Here is a 17,465-nt window from a genome sequence, read left to right as displayed (position 1 = left end):
AAGCATGTCTTGCTCTCATGATTTGAATTTTTCTGGGCTGCATGATAGGTGACTTTACCCTGCTGTCCATAAGGCAAGCACGCACAGGTGCAGGCATTCTGGGACTGGGGGGTTTTTCATTTCCCGACCCCCTTTTGTAGATTAAATCTTTCCCCTCTCATTCTAAAGATAAGCAGAGGGGTGAAGAGCTACACCAAAGAATGGTTGTGTTGCATGTTTATTATTTGAAGATAACATCTCGACAACTCTCACTACCTATTTTTAACTCCAGTTAGCTTGATAAGGGATAGGAATGGTCCAATTGATCATTAAACTGCCATCTCTCTTATATTTATCTTTTTTTTTTTTTTTTTTTCCCTAATGGCTCTAGTGAAAGCAGCCTTCTCAGGAAAGGTAATGCCAACATGCCCTATTCCCTCTCAGCCAGTGAATCTATTTGGAAATTGCAAATAATTTACCCTTCCTCTCACCTTTCCCCTACCATTGGATTTTTTTTTCTTCCATTGACTTTTTTTTTTTTTTTTCCAGGAGAAAAACAAATTTTAAGAAACTTCCCACCCACCCTGATATTTTAGTTTTTCAAGTCCTTGAGACCTGGGAGTTGTAGATGCACCAAAACATCTTTGGTTCTGATCTCCTAAGGTCACTCAGCTCCAAGAGGAAGGGCTTAGGCCAGGTGCCACTCAAATGAACCTTGGGGAACTCAAACTGACCCCTTGAGACCCACTGATAGATTGATTACCCACCCACAGGCTGGGAGCATGGCCTGCTTTCTGACTGCCTTGCCTTTCGGTGAACAACTCAATTTGATGAGGCTCTGAAGCTGTCAACAAATAATGTTGAGCAATCGTGTGTTTAATGTTCCCAGGCATGTGGCTGAAACCTTTTGAAGGCGAAGGGTGGAAGGCGACAACCTGTTTGTAAGTCAATTCTTTGCAAGTTTTGTTCCCTGTGGTGCTCTCTTGGAAAAAAAAAAAAATTAAAAAAAATAAAACGAAAAAGAATTTGAATTCCTTCATCAGCATTTGTTTTCACCCAGCTGGTTTCCCTTGGGTTCAGCAACAATGAGGGGAGACTTATCTTCCTCTCCTGAACTACAGCCAAAAAAAAAAAATTTTTTTTTTTTCCTAACCTAGAAAGATTCTCAGGCGCCATGGTGCCCATCAGGGCAGATTGGCTCAGACGGTTTCCCAAATTTGAAAAGTCAAAAGTAACTTGAGTGTTTTACCAATCAAGTCGGGAGATGTGAGTGAGGGTCTGAGAAGAGGCAGGCCTGCCTGTCCTCAGCCTGCTCTGTAGGTTTTGATGATTTGTTTCAAAATTGCTTGGCCCTTGTTCTGGAGTGGGGGTGGGGCTGAGAACTGCCCCCTCCCCAAACTCTCTTCACAGGAGGACAGGGTCTGCCTCAGGCCAAAGAGCCTTTTTCTCCTTTTCAAACTCTGGAGGACCCTGATTCAATGACTGGAAAAAGATGAATACTCTCCCAGCGATAAAACTGGGGTTCTCGGGAAAGTAGCTGGAGCCAAGGAAACCGCTCGATGATGTTCCCAACTCCATGCATCCCCCCGAGGAGCTCAAAAGCATGTGGCGGCCAGGATCTCATTCCAAAGCGCACCATCCACCAGAGGCAGGGAGGTCAGATGGACCCAGGACGCAGATGGGAGACGCGAGGCGCCCCCAGTGTGGGAAAAAGGCCTCGCAGCTGGAAACTGAGTCAGTGGGGCCTGGGGTGGATGGGGAACTGGAGCTGAGACTCTCAGAGGGCAGGGTGGGGGTCTTTTCCAGGTGGGCACTGAGAGACACAGGAAAATAGTATTTTAGGGCAGATGGAGCACCTCGGTGAGCTTGTATTCAATTCGCCTTCCTCCCAGATGTAGAATGTCACCTGTTGGTTGTGAGCAAAGCAAGGTGGGAGAGTGTGCTTCCTTGACATTCAACTCCCTGAGTTCCTGGAGGACAGGAGAGGTGAGGAGGGGTATCTGGCTCCTGCACAGGTCCTTCAAGGCAGACCCATCCTTGGTGAGAGGGTCCAGGAGTGAGTGTGGACATGTGGGATCCATGTGTGGCCTCGCAGAAGAGGGCCCAGACATGGGAGACAGGGACCACCTCCCACCACCCGTGCCTGCTCGGGATGTAGTTTCTGAAAGGCTGTTCCTGTGCCAGGGCCATCAGTGGTATTTCTTCCTCCCCATGTCTTGCTGCCATCTCATCGGTGTAGACCCCGTGCTGCCACCCATCAGAATCCCCCTGGGGCTGGGCCTTTTCACAGCTCTGATGCACAAAGCTCTCTGCACCTATACCTCCTCCCCTGTAAGAAACAGCCAAAAGGGGATCTCCAGCTGGACTGCTGCTCCAGACCCGGGGTTGTGTTCCCCAGTGTTAGGATGGTCCAGAGTCACACCAGGAATTTGTGTCAGAGGGAGTCATCTGTGGAGATACAGGCTGGAAGTGCCAGGTGTTGTGGGGGAGGAGCAGGAGGTGGACCCCTCTGAGGCCCCACCCCTGTGGTAGGAGAGGCCACGCCCCCTCCATCCTCATTGGTCCGCCTCCTGTGGCCTCCCTCTTTGGGTATTGGATATGCTTGACTGCCTGTCTCTGCAAATGGGTAAGGTTTGGGGTTTGATTTCTGTTTTTCAAGGTGGGAGGGAGGGGTAGTAGAGTCAATGCAAGAATTTTGGAGAACCGGCAAGGAGCCTGTACCTGTTGTAGCTAGAATCAGGCAGGGGCTCGCATCCGCAGGTACCGCACCCTCTGTCAGCAGGTCAGGGGACAACTCTTTTTCTCTGCATCTCACAGAAGCACAAAGTGGACCCCGTACAGCTTTCCCTGTGCAAAGCTCAGGGACCTTTGAAATGATGCTCTTACATAGGCCTCTTCACCCGCTCTTCCTCCTCATTTGTGCATGCTGGTATCTTGCCCCTTCCAGCACTTCCCTCCAGCCCACCCCCCATTTTTCCTTCCCATCATTTGTGCTCTTGCTAAGATTATGAAAATAACTCCCACCCCCAGGAACTTTCCCCTCCCCCAACCCCAGTGCCGTTCTCTCCCTCCTTTCCCCTCTGCCGTCCAGAAACTGACCTGTGCACCTGGATCTTTGCTTTCAGGTGCAGCCCAAATTCCGTTACCCCTTCTACTATGAGATGTGCTGGTATGTCTTGGAGAGATACGTGTACTGTGTGACCCAGCGGTCCTACCTCACTCAGGAATACCAGAGAGAATCAATGCTTATTGGTGAGTGAGTCTTGCAGTCCGACCGCCTCGACGGCTCAGCTGGGGCAGGAATAATTCTTTTCAGTGGGGCTTTGGGAGTCCTGGGTTCTGGGAATTCTTTTGAGCCTGAGTGTCAGCAGATTCCTAGAGACCCTTGAGGAGGGGAGGGGAAGACATCCTTGTCAGTTTCCCACTTGGAATACAGAGTCCAAGAGAAGGAAATTGTGACCCCAACAGAGTCATCTTGGGGGCCCCCAGGTCTTGCTAGTTGACTATGCAGATGTGGAGTGGGGCCAGTCCTGGGCATGGTTGCTGAGACAGGCTCCCTACAGAGCAAAGAATCCTGGTTCTTTTTTTGAATCCCTCCCTGGACACCAGCTGATTCTTTTTTCTCCCTGTGTTGGGGGTTAGGTTTTTGTCTATATAGAAGCAGACCTAAGAGATGCAGCCAGTCCCTCAAAACCCAGGCCAGCTATAAGGCAGAGGGAGGGGTGACCAGGGCTGGGGATGCAAGCTTGGCAGAGCAGTGGGTGGTTTTGACAGAGGCAGGGAGAGAGCGTTTATAAGCCACAGCTGCAACGCCCTGCCCTGCTGCCATTACTTAAAGGGACATCACCCCCCCAAAATGGCTCAGTCCTTGAGTCTTGACTCACAGGCACCCGCCCTAAAGTTACATCTAGCTGTGACAGCCCCGAAGAGCGATCTGTAGGAAGAACATCCTTCTTCCCCTCTGCCTCTGAGCTGTTACTGCCGAAGGGTTTTCCTGGATGCTAGAGTCACGGTGCCTCATTCACTGCATCTTTCTCATCATGGGATAGAAAAACGTGACTGGTCTGCCTCCGTTAGGGTCTGCACGATTTTTCCTGCAATCTCCAAGAGTTTTAGATTCTTTTTTTTTTTTTTCTCACTCTAAGCCTCTTCCTTCCTTCCCTTGACTCCCCTCCTGACTTTAGGGGTTTCAGGGCAGACATGTGATGGGGAAATGTTTCTCCTGGGGTCTTTACTGGGGAGTGCCTCCTGGAAATTCAGTTCTGTTGGCTGGGGGTGGGGTGGGGTGGGGGTGGTTCTCTTGTGAGTTTCATTCCTGTTAGATGATTCAGGCGTTGAAAAATACCAAAATCCTACAGCTGGCTCTTCTGAAGTTTCCAGCCGATAGGAGATGGGAAATGACTGTGAAGTAGTGTGACAACCTCTGTTGTTGCAGTAGCTACACGTTCCCGTGGGGACCAGAGGCTTGATTTTGTGGCAGTCCCCAGGACCAGGAAACTGAGGGTCACTTCTCTCATTTGGAAATTTAGGGCCATAGAAGAAAGTTCCCGATTTCATTCCAGGCTAGAGAGGAAATGTTGAGGCAATACTTGGGTCATTGGTGCCCACTTTTTTCTTAAATTTTCTTGCCACTGTTTCCCCCTGCCTCTACAGTCCATCTGCCAAAGAGAAGGGGGGACGTTTGGGAGACGCCTCACTTTTTTTGAGTGCTCGTTGTGTGCCAGGAACTGTGCTCTGTGATGCCTTATTTAATCTTCACTACAAGCCTTCAGGGGAAGTATTCTTTGCCTATATTTTGAAACAGCATTCTTGGGATATAGTTTATATATCATACAATTCACCCATTTAATGTGTACCATTCAGTGGTTTTTAGTCTATTCCCAGGGTTGTGCAAACATCAGCACAGTTTTTAGAACGTTTTCATCGTCCCAGAAGGAACTCTATACTCCTGAGCTACCACCTCCTCCTCTCACCCCACGCCCATGCCCTCAGCCCTAAGCAACCCCTCATCTACTTTCATTCTCTATAGATTTCCTCCTGTTCTGGACATTTCATATGAATGGAATCATACAATATGTGCTCTTTTTGCCTTATTTTTACACACTGAAAGGTACAATGCCAGGTGTGTTCAGAGGTGAGGCAACCTGTCAGGGTACACACGGCTGGGGAAAAGCAGAGCTCTGACTGACCCTAGCCTTTCTAGAGCCTGAGGGAGGCAGAGGCCATTAGAATTGTCAAAAGAGCTGATCTGCAGGGTAAAGGGGAGGGGTAGTGCGTGGGGGTCCCGGTTACTTCCAACAGGGAGTTTGGGGTGTTCATCTCAGTCTTTCTTGTGACATTCTCCCCCCCTCCCCACCCTGTAGATGCCCCAAGAAAACCCAGCATAGACGGCTTCTCATCTGATTCCTGGCTGGAGATGGAGGAGGAGTCCTGTGAGCAGCAGCCCCAGGAGGAGGAGAAGGAGGGGGAGGGGGAGGAAGAGGAGGAGGGTGCAGATAAGACGCCCAAAGCTCCCACCGATGGCCCTGCCTCGCCCAGCAGCACCCCCTCCGAGGACCCGGAGGCCCCCGGGAAGAAGCCCAAAGCCCCTGCCATGCGGTTCCTCAAAAGGACTTTGTCGAATGAGTCAGAAGACAGCGTGAAGTCCACCACGGTGCCCATAGACTACCCCAAGACGCCCACCGGCTCTCCCGCCACCGAGGTCTCTGCCAAATGGACCCACCTCACTGAGTTTGAACTGAAGGGCCTGAAAGCTCTGGTGGAGAAACTTGAATCCCTCCCGGAGAACAAGAAGTGTGTTCCTGAGGGCATCGAGGACCCCCAGGCACTCCTGGAGGGTGTGAAGGTGGGCAGGGGGTCACCTTGGGCTGGGCAGCTGAGGAGGGCCGGGCAGGTTCCTGAGGTCAGCTCAGCTCCGGGGGGCTTGGTGCAGACTGTCCTGGGGGTACGTCCATGTGCGGAGAGGGGCCTTTGGTCTAAGCAAGCCCATCTAGGGTGTCCCAGCAGAGGCCACTGTTGAGACTTGCAGGGGGATCTCATGGTGGAAGCTGGCTCTGCAGTTGACAATGAACTTTCTCTCAGGACTTGTTGAAAATCTGAGGCTTCAAGGGAAGTAGGCGTTACTGCCTACAGTGCACCGGTGGTGCTGTTGTTGGGCCTGGGGACAGACTCCTCCATCCTGGTCAGGAAGACTTGCTGCTCTGGGCTAGCTTCCCCTGGAGCATGCTTCTGTTTCATGTGAGCAGGTTGTACATCCCGATTGTCTTGTAGGTAGCCAGTTAAGAGCCACCTGGCCACCCAGGATTCAGAGGTCTCCAAGTAGAGCCTAATTATTGAGCAAACTCATTGAGCACCAGCTGTGTTGGCCATGGGAGAACGGGAATCAGGCAGATAAAGAAAATCAGGAGGGAATTCCTTGGTGGTCCAGTGGTTAGGAATTGGTGCTTTCACTGCTGTGGCCCGGGTTCAATTCCTGGTTGAGAACTAAGATCCTGCAAGCCGTGCAGTGTGGCCAAAAACAAACAAACAAAAAAGAAATTAGGAGACAGGGAATTGAGTGCCACAGTGTGTACCCAGGGCATGGGAGTGGTGTGAGGGGACACTTATTGGCCACACCAGGGGCCAGGGCTCTGGGACAGTTATGCAGTGAGGATTTGAGTTGGGCCTTAGAGACTGCGTAGGAGTCCTCCAGATGGGGAAGGATGTTCTAGGCAGAGTGCAAACGTGCAATGTATTTAAGAAACAGAAAATACATTGGGAGGCCTTGTCTTGTGGTAATCATAACATTTGTTGAAAGCTTAGCACCTGCCAGGTACCAGTGCTAGGGAAGTGGTAGGTACCCATATCATCTGCACTTAACCAATGATGAAGTAGACTTAGGGAGGTTAAGGGACATGCCTGAGGTGACAGAGCAGGTAGATAGTAGGGCTGGGATGAAGCCTCCAGAGTGCCTGTGTGGATATCACTACTTGAAACTAACTGTCTCCTGTCTCAGCATTGGTAAGGCTTTTTGATGTGAGGCCTCAGAGACATTTGGGCTTCCTTCTCCAATGTCTGATTCTCAGACATTGGAATCCAGCTGCCTGCTGCTGTTGGAAACTGAATTTGTCTCTTCTTTAATGGCTGCAGACTCAACCGAGGACTTAATTAGTTCATTTGTATATTTGTTTGTTTAGAAAACATTGTGTCAGGCCCTGGAATCTAGAAATATTAAGACTGTTCTGCTGCCCTTGAGGTGTTCAGTGATCAGGCACTGAACTCTTGGGGTCTAGTGGAGGGGAGACCTGGGGCCCAATCAGGTAGCTTAACAGGTACCACCAGCAGAGGGAACTGGTGTACAGGGTCTTTAATCCAGGTTATGTCTTACTTTATATAGCAGGTGTACCCACTATAGGTAACCACAAAATTAAAATCTTATAACTCTGGGAAATTGCCAGGTAAAAGAACTCTGTGGTCAATGTCCCGACAAAACAAATCTTTACTTTCAAATAGGTCTTTTTCATTGACTGTTTTGGAGGTTGCTGACCTCTCTTGAGAGTTTTGTGAAAATACGCTTATACACACAAAATTTTGTGTGCAATATCAGGGGGTCTTGGACTCCTGAGCCTATTCCTGGACCTCAGAATAAGAACCTCTAATCTTGTGGAATGGAGTTTTTGGGTTTCCTAAAGGAAATATTGGGTTTCCTAAAGGAAACCTTAGACTTCTGTCATGTGGCTACTTTTTTCTTCTAAGATTCTATAAAGTGAAAGCAAGCTATTTTCATTAACAATAAAATCACTAATAGCATTAAGTTTCCAAAATGTTGTAAATGAGTTAAAAAAAAACCATTCATCTGAAGAGGAAATGTTGTTCTGTGCTTGTGAAGAGCCTTTTTTACTTTGTTATGTTTATGTGCAGTGTTCCTGGTTGGTCAGATTTCTTTCTAGGGATAGGACTCAGACCCTTGTATCCCTCACCTGTACCCACCTGATCGACCTCTGAGACTGGATTCAGCCTAGGCCTCGTGATGGTGTGAAGGAGGCCTAGGGTAGGGGCTTAGACAAATTTCAAGGATCCCAGTCTGCATCCTCCCCAACCGCCACCATGGGGTTCAGTGGCAGCTCATGATAATATGTGGTAATGAATCTCAATTACTGTCTGTTGTTGTAGATCTTTTTCATATATAAACTCATTTAAACCTCCTAGCAATCCTCTGTGGTACTTTTGTTACCCCCATTTTACAGATGAGAAAATTGAGGTACAGATAGGTTAAGTAACTTGCCCAAGGCCACACATACTGCTCGATGGGGGAGTCCATGCGCTCACACACTAGACTGCTTTTTTGGCCGCTATAGAGAAAGTGATTTTCTCTCTTCTCAGAGGTGACTCTGAATTTAGCGGGAAGGTAATAAGGTGACTGTTTGGACTTCCTTTACAGAACAAGCAACAGATCTGTTTGGTCCTGGGACTAAAGTTGTAAATTGGCAGTCCCAGGGCCAAATCCAGCCTCTAGGCATTGCATTTGGCCTGTATAGTATTGAACATATTTTTGTAATTACTTGCTAACATTAAAAAATCAGGAGAATAAATTAAAGAAAAGTCAAGAAAGTTATATAAAATATCCTGGCTATCCTGGCTCATGTTCCTGACTGGCTACAAGCAGCAGGAAGTGAGTAGCAGGTGATCTCATACACCCCAGTCCCCACCACTCCCTATTGTCTCCCTAATGTCTACTTACCATTTGGCTCACACATCTCTTTTTAGTATAATCTAACCATTTAGCTTACTTATTGAACTTACCTGTCTCCAGAGATATTTATGGTCTTGAGCCTTGTCTGAGGAGGGCCTTTTTCAGGCTAAAGAGCTTATAAGCTGGGTGGACAGGTCTCCTTAGAGCCCCATGAAAATTGGAGCCTCTGCTAGCACCTCTGAGTGCTGTGTGGCCTGTATGGGGGAAGTGGACAACTCGTCTTTTCCAGAGTAGGTAGATAGAGCTACTTCCTTGCTCTCTGGCCAGGCCATTAGCCCCAGTCCCTCCCAGTCCCTGGAGACGCAGAGGAGGTTTTGAACCCAAGACTGGCCTCTAGAGTGAGTGTTGTCCCAGAAGGCGAGCAGCTTCTTCCTGGCTGCACGCTTAGGTCCCTTTGTTCACTCTTCTCAGATGTTGGGGTTTCTTTTACACTGGCTGAGAACTAAAAGTCAGCTCAGGAATGTGGGTCCAAGACAGAATTCTTAGCCGATGCCCACTGCCTCCACTACCGTTGAGTGAGTTGTGTTTCTCACCAGTGGTGGTTCACCCTTGACGGTTGATCAGTTATGATCTTTGGCTTGTGTTGCAAAAAGATGATGTCTTTTTTCCTTCTCTCTCTTTCTCTGGGACCTGAGAGATTGCTGCTAATGGTGGCTCATGGTAACCAGAGCCCCTGGGATTAGAGACAGTCCCCAAAGTAAGTCAGTCTCCAGATGGCTAGGTTTTAGCTTTCATCAAAAACCTATTTTTTCTTTTCATTTGTAATGTATGGTTTTGGTTTTTTTAAAAAAAATATTTATTTATTTTTGGTTGCGTTGTGTCTTCATTGCTACGTGGGCTGTCTCTAGTTTTGGTGAGCGGAGGCTACTCTTCGTTGCGGTGCGCGGGCGTCTCATTGTGGAGGCTTCTCTTTGTTGCAGAGCACGGGCTCTGGGCATGCGGGCTCAGTAGTTGTGGCTCGCAGGCTCTAGAATGCAGGCTCAGTAGTCGTGGCGCACGGGCTTAGTTGCTCTGCAGCATGTGGGGTCTTCCCGGACCAGGGCTTGAACCTGTGTCCCCTGCATTGTCAGGCGGATTCTTTTGTTTTGTTTTGCGGTACGCGGGCCTCTCACTGCTGTGGCCTCTCCCGTTGCGGAGCACAGGCTCCGGACGCAGAGGCTCGGCGGTCGTGGCTCATGGGCCCAGCTGCGCCGCGGCATGTGCCCAGGGCACCGGGGCATGAACCCGTGTCTCCTGCCTCGGCAAGCGGACTCTCAACCACTGTGCCACCAGGGAAGCCCCTGTCAGGCAGATTCTTAACCACTGTACCACCAGGGAAGTCCCTATGTTTTTTAATTGCAGTAAATTATATACAACATTTATCGTATTCATTAGTTAATTAATTATAGTTACCAGATCACCAGTTTAGAATCTTGAAGGAAGAAACATTTACCATTTTAACCATTTTAAAGTGTACAGTTTAATGGTATTAAGTACATTCACAATACTGTGCAACCACCACCTCTATCTAGTTCAGAACTTTTTCATCACCTGAGGCAGAACCTTGTACCCATCAGCAGTCTCCATTTCCCCCTCCCCCACAGTCTGCTTTCTGTCTTTATAGATTTACTGATTCTGGATATTTCATCTATTTAAGAGTTTTAAGTGTAGGGAGTTACCTGGTGGTCCAGTAGTTAGGATTCAGGGCTTTCACTGCTGTGGCTTGCGTTCAGTCCCTGTTCGGGAACTGAGATCCTGCAAGCTGCGTGATGTGGCCAAAAGAAAAAAAAAGAGTTTTAAGTGTAATGTTGTTAAATGATCAGTGTAAAAATAAATAAATAAATAAATAAACATTATAGGCTAGAGGATAGACAATGTCCCCTTCCTCAATTCTCACATCCTGGAAAATAACCTTTGTTAATCACTTACTGAATGTACTTCTGGAGCTTTCCCCTCACTCCCATGTACACAAACATATAAATTTGTTTTAAATTAGTTCATACTTGCTTTTGTCCCTTAAAGCTTGCTTTTTTGTGTCTATTTCTATAGGTCTAGTTTACTCTTTTTGTGGGCAGGACTTTTGAAAGTTGAGTTTTTCCTTGCAGCCATGCTAATGAGAATACCTCAGTGACCCTATGGTTTAAGCAAGACCAAGTGAGCTCAGTTGGACCTTGAAAACTTGACTGGGAGTGGGGGGGGGGGTCTTGATTTAGATTCAAGTCAAAATGACCATCTACTTTTTTGCTTTTTGACAGGAAAGGAGATGCCAGCATCCTGTAAAAATCTAAGAAAGCCATTTCCTTCCCCATCTTTGTGAAACTCTTTGGGATTTGGCATTAAGGTGCCTTAAGTGACTCCCTTCTTTTAAGACAATTATTCTGTGGAGAGTGCAGGATACTGGCTTGTGCGTAATGGCAAAAACAAGAAATCAGGACACGAGAGATGCTTGAATTCAATTTCAGTTTCTGTTCTTAGCTATTTGCTGTGTGGCCTTGGGCAAGTCATACCACCTTTCTGTTTACCTGTATGTAAATCTAAGATATTAGACTAAATGTGCTTTGTCCTTTCAGGGATCAGATTCTGTTGGTTCCTTGGCCATTCTTAAGTGTATAACTGATTGAAATCTGAGTATTCTCACTGTAAAATGGGGATAATAACAGGGACCTAGGTCACTGAATTATTTTGTGGGACAATGAGGTAATGAACACTTAGCTCTCCTAGTAAGTCCTTGGAGAAAAATTAGGTATGCTTAGGTAATGGGCAAAGGAGAGTCAGACTGGCTTTGACCAGCTCCCCACCCTTCCCATGCTCTTTCACCACCTTTCAGCTTCCCCCATCCCTGTTTTAGGTTAGCGATTACCGTCTGTATTAGTTTCCTAAAGCTGCTGTAACAAAGTACCACAAACTGGCTTAAAACAACAGAAGTTTATTGTCTCAGACTTCTGGAAGTCGGAAGTCTGAAATCAAGGCCATGCTCACTCTGAAGGCTCTGGGGGAGGATCTTTCCTTGTCTCTTCCAGTTTTTCTTGGTTGCTGGCAATCCTTGGAGCTCCTTGGCTTGTAGCTACAACCCTCCAGTCTCTGCCACAGTCTTTACATTGGCACTCTGTGTTGTCTGTGTGTTTCTGTGTGTCTTCTCTTCTCATAAAGATAATGTCTGGATTAGGGCCCACTCTAATCCAGTATGACCCATTTCCCAATAAGGTCACATTATGAGGTTTTAGATGCACTTGAATTTTGAGGGGCTCACTATTCAGTTCATTTTTTTCCCCTTTTATCTCTTGGATTGGCAATCATTAATCGGTGGACAAAGTAATTCCTAGTGAGATGGGAGTTACCCTGCATGCTGTCCCTCCTAGAGGAGTCTATACTTTCAGCTAGAACTCCAGAGAGCTGAGGCTCCTGATGGGAGGGTAGGAGGGCATGAGGCCATTTCTCTAATCATTTGTACATGACTTGAAAATAACCAGATGCATTACAAGGTTGTGAAGGCTTGGGCCTAAGTGCGCAGTGACCACCGAGATAGGAAGTGGGAGGGTCTTTCTCAGATATACATTTGCAAGGTGATTCTGCAGCTGTCCTTGTTAATTAAGATAATGCCAGGCTCTCTTTCCTATCATTCCATGCTCTTCTGGCTGCCAGAGTGTCAGCCAGGGGTGGAAATGCCAGCTCACTATAGACAGCCACCTTTCTTATTGCATGGAATTATGGGGCCTCACAGAATTATGGGACTGATGGAATTGTGAGGCCACATGGAATTGTGGGCCTGCATGGAATTATGGGGCTGCATGGAATTATGGGACTGCATAGAATTATGGGGCCACATAGGATTGTGGGTCTACATGGAATTATGGGGCTGTATGGAATTATGGGACTGCATAGAATTATGAGCCACATAGAATTGTGGGGCAGAATGGAATTAGGGGGCTGGAAGAGACAGTGAGGGACCACTGCTTTCAGATGTTACTTAAAAAAAAAACACAAAACCCACTAAAAAAGAGATCAATTGTATTGTTCTTTCATTAAAACCCAAATAGGAAAGAAAATAATGCTAAATTAAGAGTACATCACCCAAACAAGTGTTATCTTTTAAGACTAAAGGTTGTGGAGCCAGGCTGACTCCCCTGTACCATCCATTAACCAGCTGACTGCTCTGGGGGAATGCAGTAAAATGGGGATAGTAAGAATCATGCCTCATCGAATTAGTGAGGGGACGTGGATAAAGAAAGAAAGCCTTAGCACAGGGCCTTTAAGTGCTCAGTGAGCTAGAGCTGATATTATTTCAGACACCGTGGAGTGAGAACAGGCCCATTTAGGGTCAAGTGTGAGAGTCTGTGAAACCCATGACTGTGAAAGGAAGGTGTGTACAGCTTTTCTCCCTTGGGATCATCAGGTCTGGACCCCAGAACACACCTGCTTATCTAAGTTGCCCTTTCTGGGTCTTGCTCTTTTGCAAAACAGTGAGGCGTAGAGCCCAGACCTCCAGCACTGTCAGCTTTTTAAAAATCTTCACACCCCTCCTGCTTCAGAGGAGCCAAAAGGCGGGAAGCCAGTGGGAGGGCTGCAGCCTGGCTTTCTCACACCCTGAGGATGACCCAGAGCATAGAAAACAGGGAGCAACCAGATTCAGCCTGGCCAGGGGGGTCAGGCCTCCAGAATTCACCAAGGCTCTTCTACTGGGGGCTGCATGTAATATTGAGCCCTGTGTTTGGTATTTTTGCCGGGCTGTGAGTGGATAGAGGGTTGATACAGGGGTGAATCCTGTCACCTAAGGAGCCAAACAAGGTACGTGTTATTCTGAGTCTGCTGCTGGTACCACCTCAGGAGAACGAAGGAGAGCAGTGAGGGGCCAGAGATCTGAGTTCCAGACACCTGTGCAAACTCTAGACTTGAAAAGTGGGTGGGTTGATCCATGCCACTTGGGGTTCCTTTTAGCCTAAAACTGACTTCTGGGTCCCTGAATCACATTTTTATCCCCACTAGTTATATAGCTAAATCAGCTTTTAAACTGCCCTTCAAAATTAAATAAACTTAACATTTTTTCCCTATGCTTAGAACTTGTTAAATGGATGAATTCTGCAAACAGAGGATGGGGACTGTGTATCCCAACAGGAAATATGGCATAAGCCAAAAGGGATCGGCTGACATTTGTTGAGCATTTTCCACATGCCAAACACCTTCCATGTATTATGTTGCTGGCAAGGTGGGGACTGTTATTATTCCATTTCTTAGATGGGAAACTGAGACTCAGAGAGATGTGACTCGCCCAAATCATGTAGCTAATAAGCTTTTTTTTTTAAAAAAAATTTTTATTTATTTTATTATTTCTTTTGGCTGCACCAGGTCTTAGTTGTGGCATGCGGGATCTTTAGTTGCAGCTTGCGAACCCTTAGTTGCAGCATGCATGCGAGATCTAGTTCCCTGACCAGGGATCGAACCCAGGCCCCCTGCATTGGGAGTGCGGAGTCTTACCCACTGGCCCACCTGGGGAATCCCGTTAATAAGCTTTTAATCATGATGCACTATGGCAAGTGTGGTCTGTTAGTTTCCCGTGACTGCCATAACAAATGACCACAAACTTGGTGGACTGAAACAACAGAAATTTATTCTCTAACAGTTCCAGAGGCCAGAAGTCAGAAGTCAAGGTGTTGGCAGGGCTGTCCTCCCTTGGAAGGCTCTGGGGAGGATCCTCCCTTGTTCTTCCAGCTGCTGGGGGTTCCTGGTGTTCCTTAGCTTGTGGCTGTGTCACTCCAGTCTCTGCCTCTGTCTTCCCATGGCCTTCTTCCTTATGTCTGTTTGAATCTCCTTCTCCGTTCTCTTATAAAGACACCAGTCGTTGGATTTAGGGTGGACCCTAAATCCAGGATTATTTCATCTCGAGATTCTTAACTAATTATATCTGCAAAGCCTTTCCCCCCCCCCCCGGAGTAAGGTCACATTCACAGGTACCAGGGATTAGGACTTGAACATAGCTTTTTTTTTTTTTAATCTTTTTTTTTTTTTTTTTCTTGGCCACACCATGAGGCTTGTGGGTTCTTAGTTCCCCGACCAGGGGTTGAACCCGCAGTGAAAGCACGGAGTCCTAACCACTGGACTGCCAGGGAATTCCCTGAACATAGCTTTTTGCGAGACACAGTTCAGCCCAGTACAGATGGGTTTTTACAGGCAGGCACAAGATGGTTGGGCTGGAGTGGAGGCAGGGATCTTGGGAGACCTAAGGTGCATTGATGCCTGGTTGCAGGGGTCCTTATCTCTGGCCAGGAGGGACCCCTGAGACTGCTGGTTTCCCTACAACAGCAGCGCGAGCTGCTCTATGCCATGTTACTCTCCCTCTACTGGCCTGTGGTTGGTGATTCTTTCCTGATACCTGCTTCTGCTTTATTGTCACAGTGTTGGTATTTTTAGTCACAGTTATAGATGGAGTTTCTAATTATTAATGCCCCATTCTGGGGAGCAGTGGGGCCTGAATCCAGTGTTAACTGATAAAGCTCTTTGAGAGAAGTTGGCATAAGGAGGAGCAGAGGCCCAGCACATCCATTGTCTGTGGTTATCTTGTTAAGTCAAAAGCAGGGCAGTTTGCATCAGAAAGGGCCTGGTGGCCCCAGTCTTTCTCTTATAGAAAGCCTGCCCTATTCATTCCTACTCAGAAGGGTTGTATGGTATAACCCAGAGTGCTGGGCTGTGACAGGCACCCAGGCTTCCTAGTCTCTGCTTCCAAGAGCCCCAGGGAGTGTATAAATGCTAGCAGAGCCCAGGGAAGACAGTGACAAGATTCCCTCCCTTCAGCACAATTTATTTCTCAGAGAGAAAATCTCCAATTAGAATAATCTCCTCTTCCTGCAGCCTGTCACATACAGAAGAAAAATACTTCCCTGTGGGCCAGAGGCCAGAGTGCCCCCTGGTGGCCACTGACAGCCACACATGGAGAGGAACTCTGCTTCCTTCAGGAAGTGTGTGTATGAGCTCCAAGACTCAAGGATACTTGGCGAGGTCTCTATTAATTTTAATTATTATTTATCATTATGTATTAATTATTAATAATACTTATGCCTTCAGTAATAGTTTTTTAAGGGTTTTTTAAAAATTTAATTAATTTATTTTGGCTGTGTTGGGTCTTCGTTGCTGCGCACGGGTTTTTTATTGAGGTGGCTTCTCTTGTTGTGGAGCACAGGCTCTAGGCACGCGGGCTTCAGTAGTTGTGGTGCACGGGCTTAGTTGCTCCGCGGCATGTGGGATCTTCCCAGACCAGGGCTTGAACCCGTGTCCCCTGCATTGGCAGGCGGATTCTTAACAACTGCACCACCAGGGAAGTCCCCAGTAATAGCTTTTTTAACCAGCCATTCCTCTAAAGAGGCCTTACTTCAATGCTTGTGAGTTACTGACACCAACTCTGATACTGAAATGACAGGAAATCTTGAGACAATTCAGAAGGAAACTCAAAGCAAACCAAGGCAAGTGGGCATTATTTTCAGTCACATGCAGAGCAGTGTTTGTAAACTGGTCACCCATGGCCCAGGCCAGCCCACAGATATATGTGGCTCACAGTGTTTTTTTTTTGAAATTTTCAGTCAGTTGCCAACATTTGAAATTGGAGAGATTTTGTTTTATTTTATTTTTAAGATTTTTTTTTTTGATGTGGACCATTTTTAAAGTCTTTATTGAATTTGTTACAATATTGCTTCTGGTTTTTTTTTATGTTTTGGTGTTTTGGCTGCGTGGCATGTGGGATCTTAGCTCCCCGACCAGGGATCGAACTTGCACTTCCTGCATTGGAAGGTGAAGTCTTAACCACTGGACCACCAGGGAAGTCCTGAAATTGGAGAGATTTTAAATAAAACTCTGTATCTTTGATTTCTTCTGAAAAACCAGAGATCTGGTAGGGTTCATTTCCACAGGAGATTAATAAGTTGAAATTGAGAAGCATTTGCCATCTTTAAACTGGGCACGTGGTCTCTAGTTTGCCATACGCTGCACTACTGTCTGTCACTCTAAGAGTCCATTTATATTTTCCTGCTTGGTTCCTGGAGGCATTTGAGTTTGTTACCCCCCAGCATAGAGTTTGAGATTGGGATAAGGGGGCAGAAAATCCTGTGGAAGTCCTCTGCCCCCCAACCATAGGGTAAGATATATGTATATAGCTTTGGCTAGACATGGAGCATCTTCCTGAAAAGCTTTTTTCTTAATGATTGGTGTGTGTCGGGGGCAGGAAACATTATTTTTAGAAGGAAACAAACCCTGATGTATTGTGGAGGAGGGTGTGAAATTCACATGGGTTATTAAGAACTATGAAATGTCAACAAAATTTCATTCCTGTGCAGGCCCACTTTGGTCACACGAGCCTCTTCTGTGATGGGGGGGGAATGTTTCAGAAAGGCTTTATAAAGGTGTTAGTGGCTGAATGGTGTTAGTTAGTCCCTCTGTCTGTTTTGCAAGGAATAGGTGGGGATGATTCACTTCTGTATTTGTGAGTCGAATGGTAAATATGAGCCCAGATTGTCTCTTGGGTGTCTTTTTTTTTTTTTTAAATTATTTATTTATCATTTTTGGCTGCATCGGGTCTTAGTTTCGGCAAGTGGGCTCTTTGTTGTGGTGCGGGCTCTTCGTTGCAGCACACGGGCTTCTCTCTAGTTGTGATGCACGGATTCCAGAGCACATGGGCTCTGTAGTTGGGCACGCAGGCTCTCTAGTTGAGGCACGCAGGCTTAGTCGCCACGCAGCATGTGAGATCTTAGTTCCCTGACCAGGGAGCGAATCTGCGTCCCCTGCACTGGAAGCC

At 47.1% G+C, this 17,465-nt stretch overlaps 1 protein-coding gene across 18 annotated transcripts in view; it reads left to right on the top strand.

Moving 5' to 3' along the window:
* The window catches only part of KDM2B (lysine demethylase 2B), a 122,267-nt gene that overhangs the window by 48,886 nt on the left and 55,916 nt on the right, over positions 1-17,465 (top strand). For all 18 annotated transcript variants that reach the window (XM_067700917.1, XM_067700925.1, XM_067700922.1 and 15 more), the window contains 2 exons: positions 3,105-3,231; positions 5,343-5,824. In XM_067700917.1, coding sequence (XP_067557018.1) covers positions 3,105-3,231; positions 5,343-5,824 — 609 coding nt within the window. The remainder of the gene's footprint in view (positions 1-3,104; positions 3,232-5,342; positions 5,825-17,465) is intronic.

This window comes from Pseudorca crassidens, chromosome 12, assembly GCF_039906515.1.
Source record: "Pseudorca crassidens isolate mPseCra1 chromosome 12, mPseCra1.hap1, whole genome shotgun sequence".
In the NCBI taxonomy this organism is placed as follows: Eukaryota; Metazoa; Chordata; class Mammalia; order Artiodactyla; family Delphinidae; genus Pseudorca; species Pseudorca crassidens.
The sequence above is the reverse complement of the archived record's forward strand: the minus strand, read 5'-3'. Positions and strand labels throughout refer to the sequence as shown.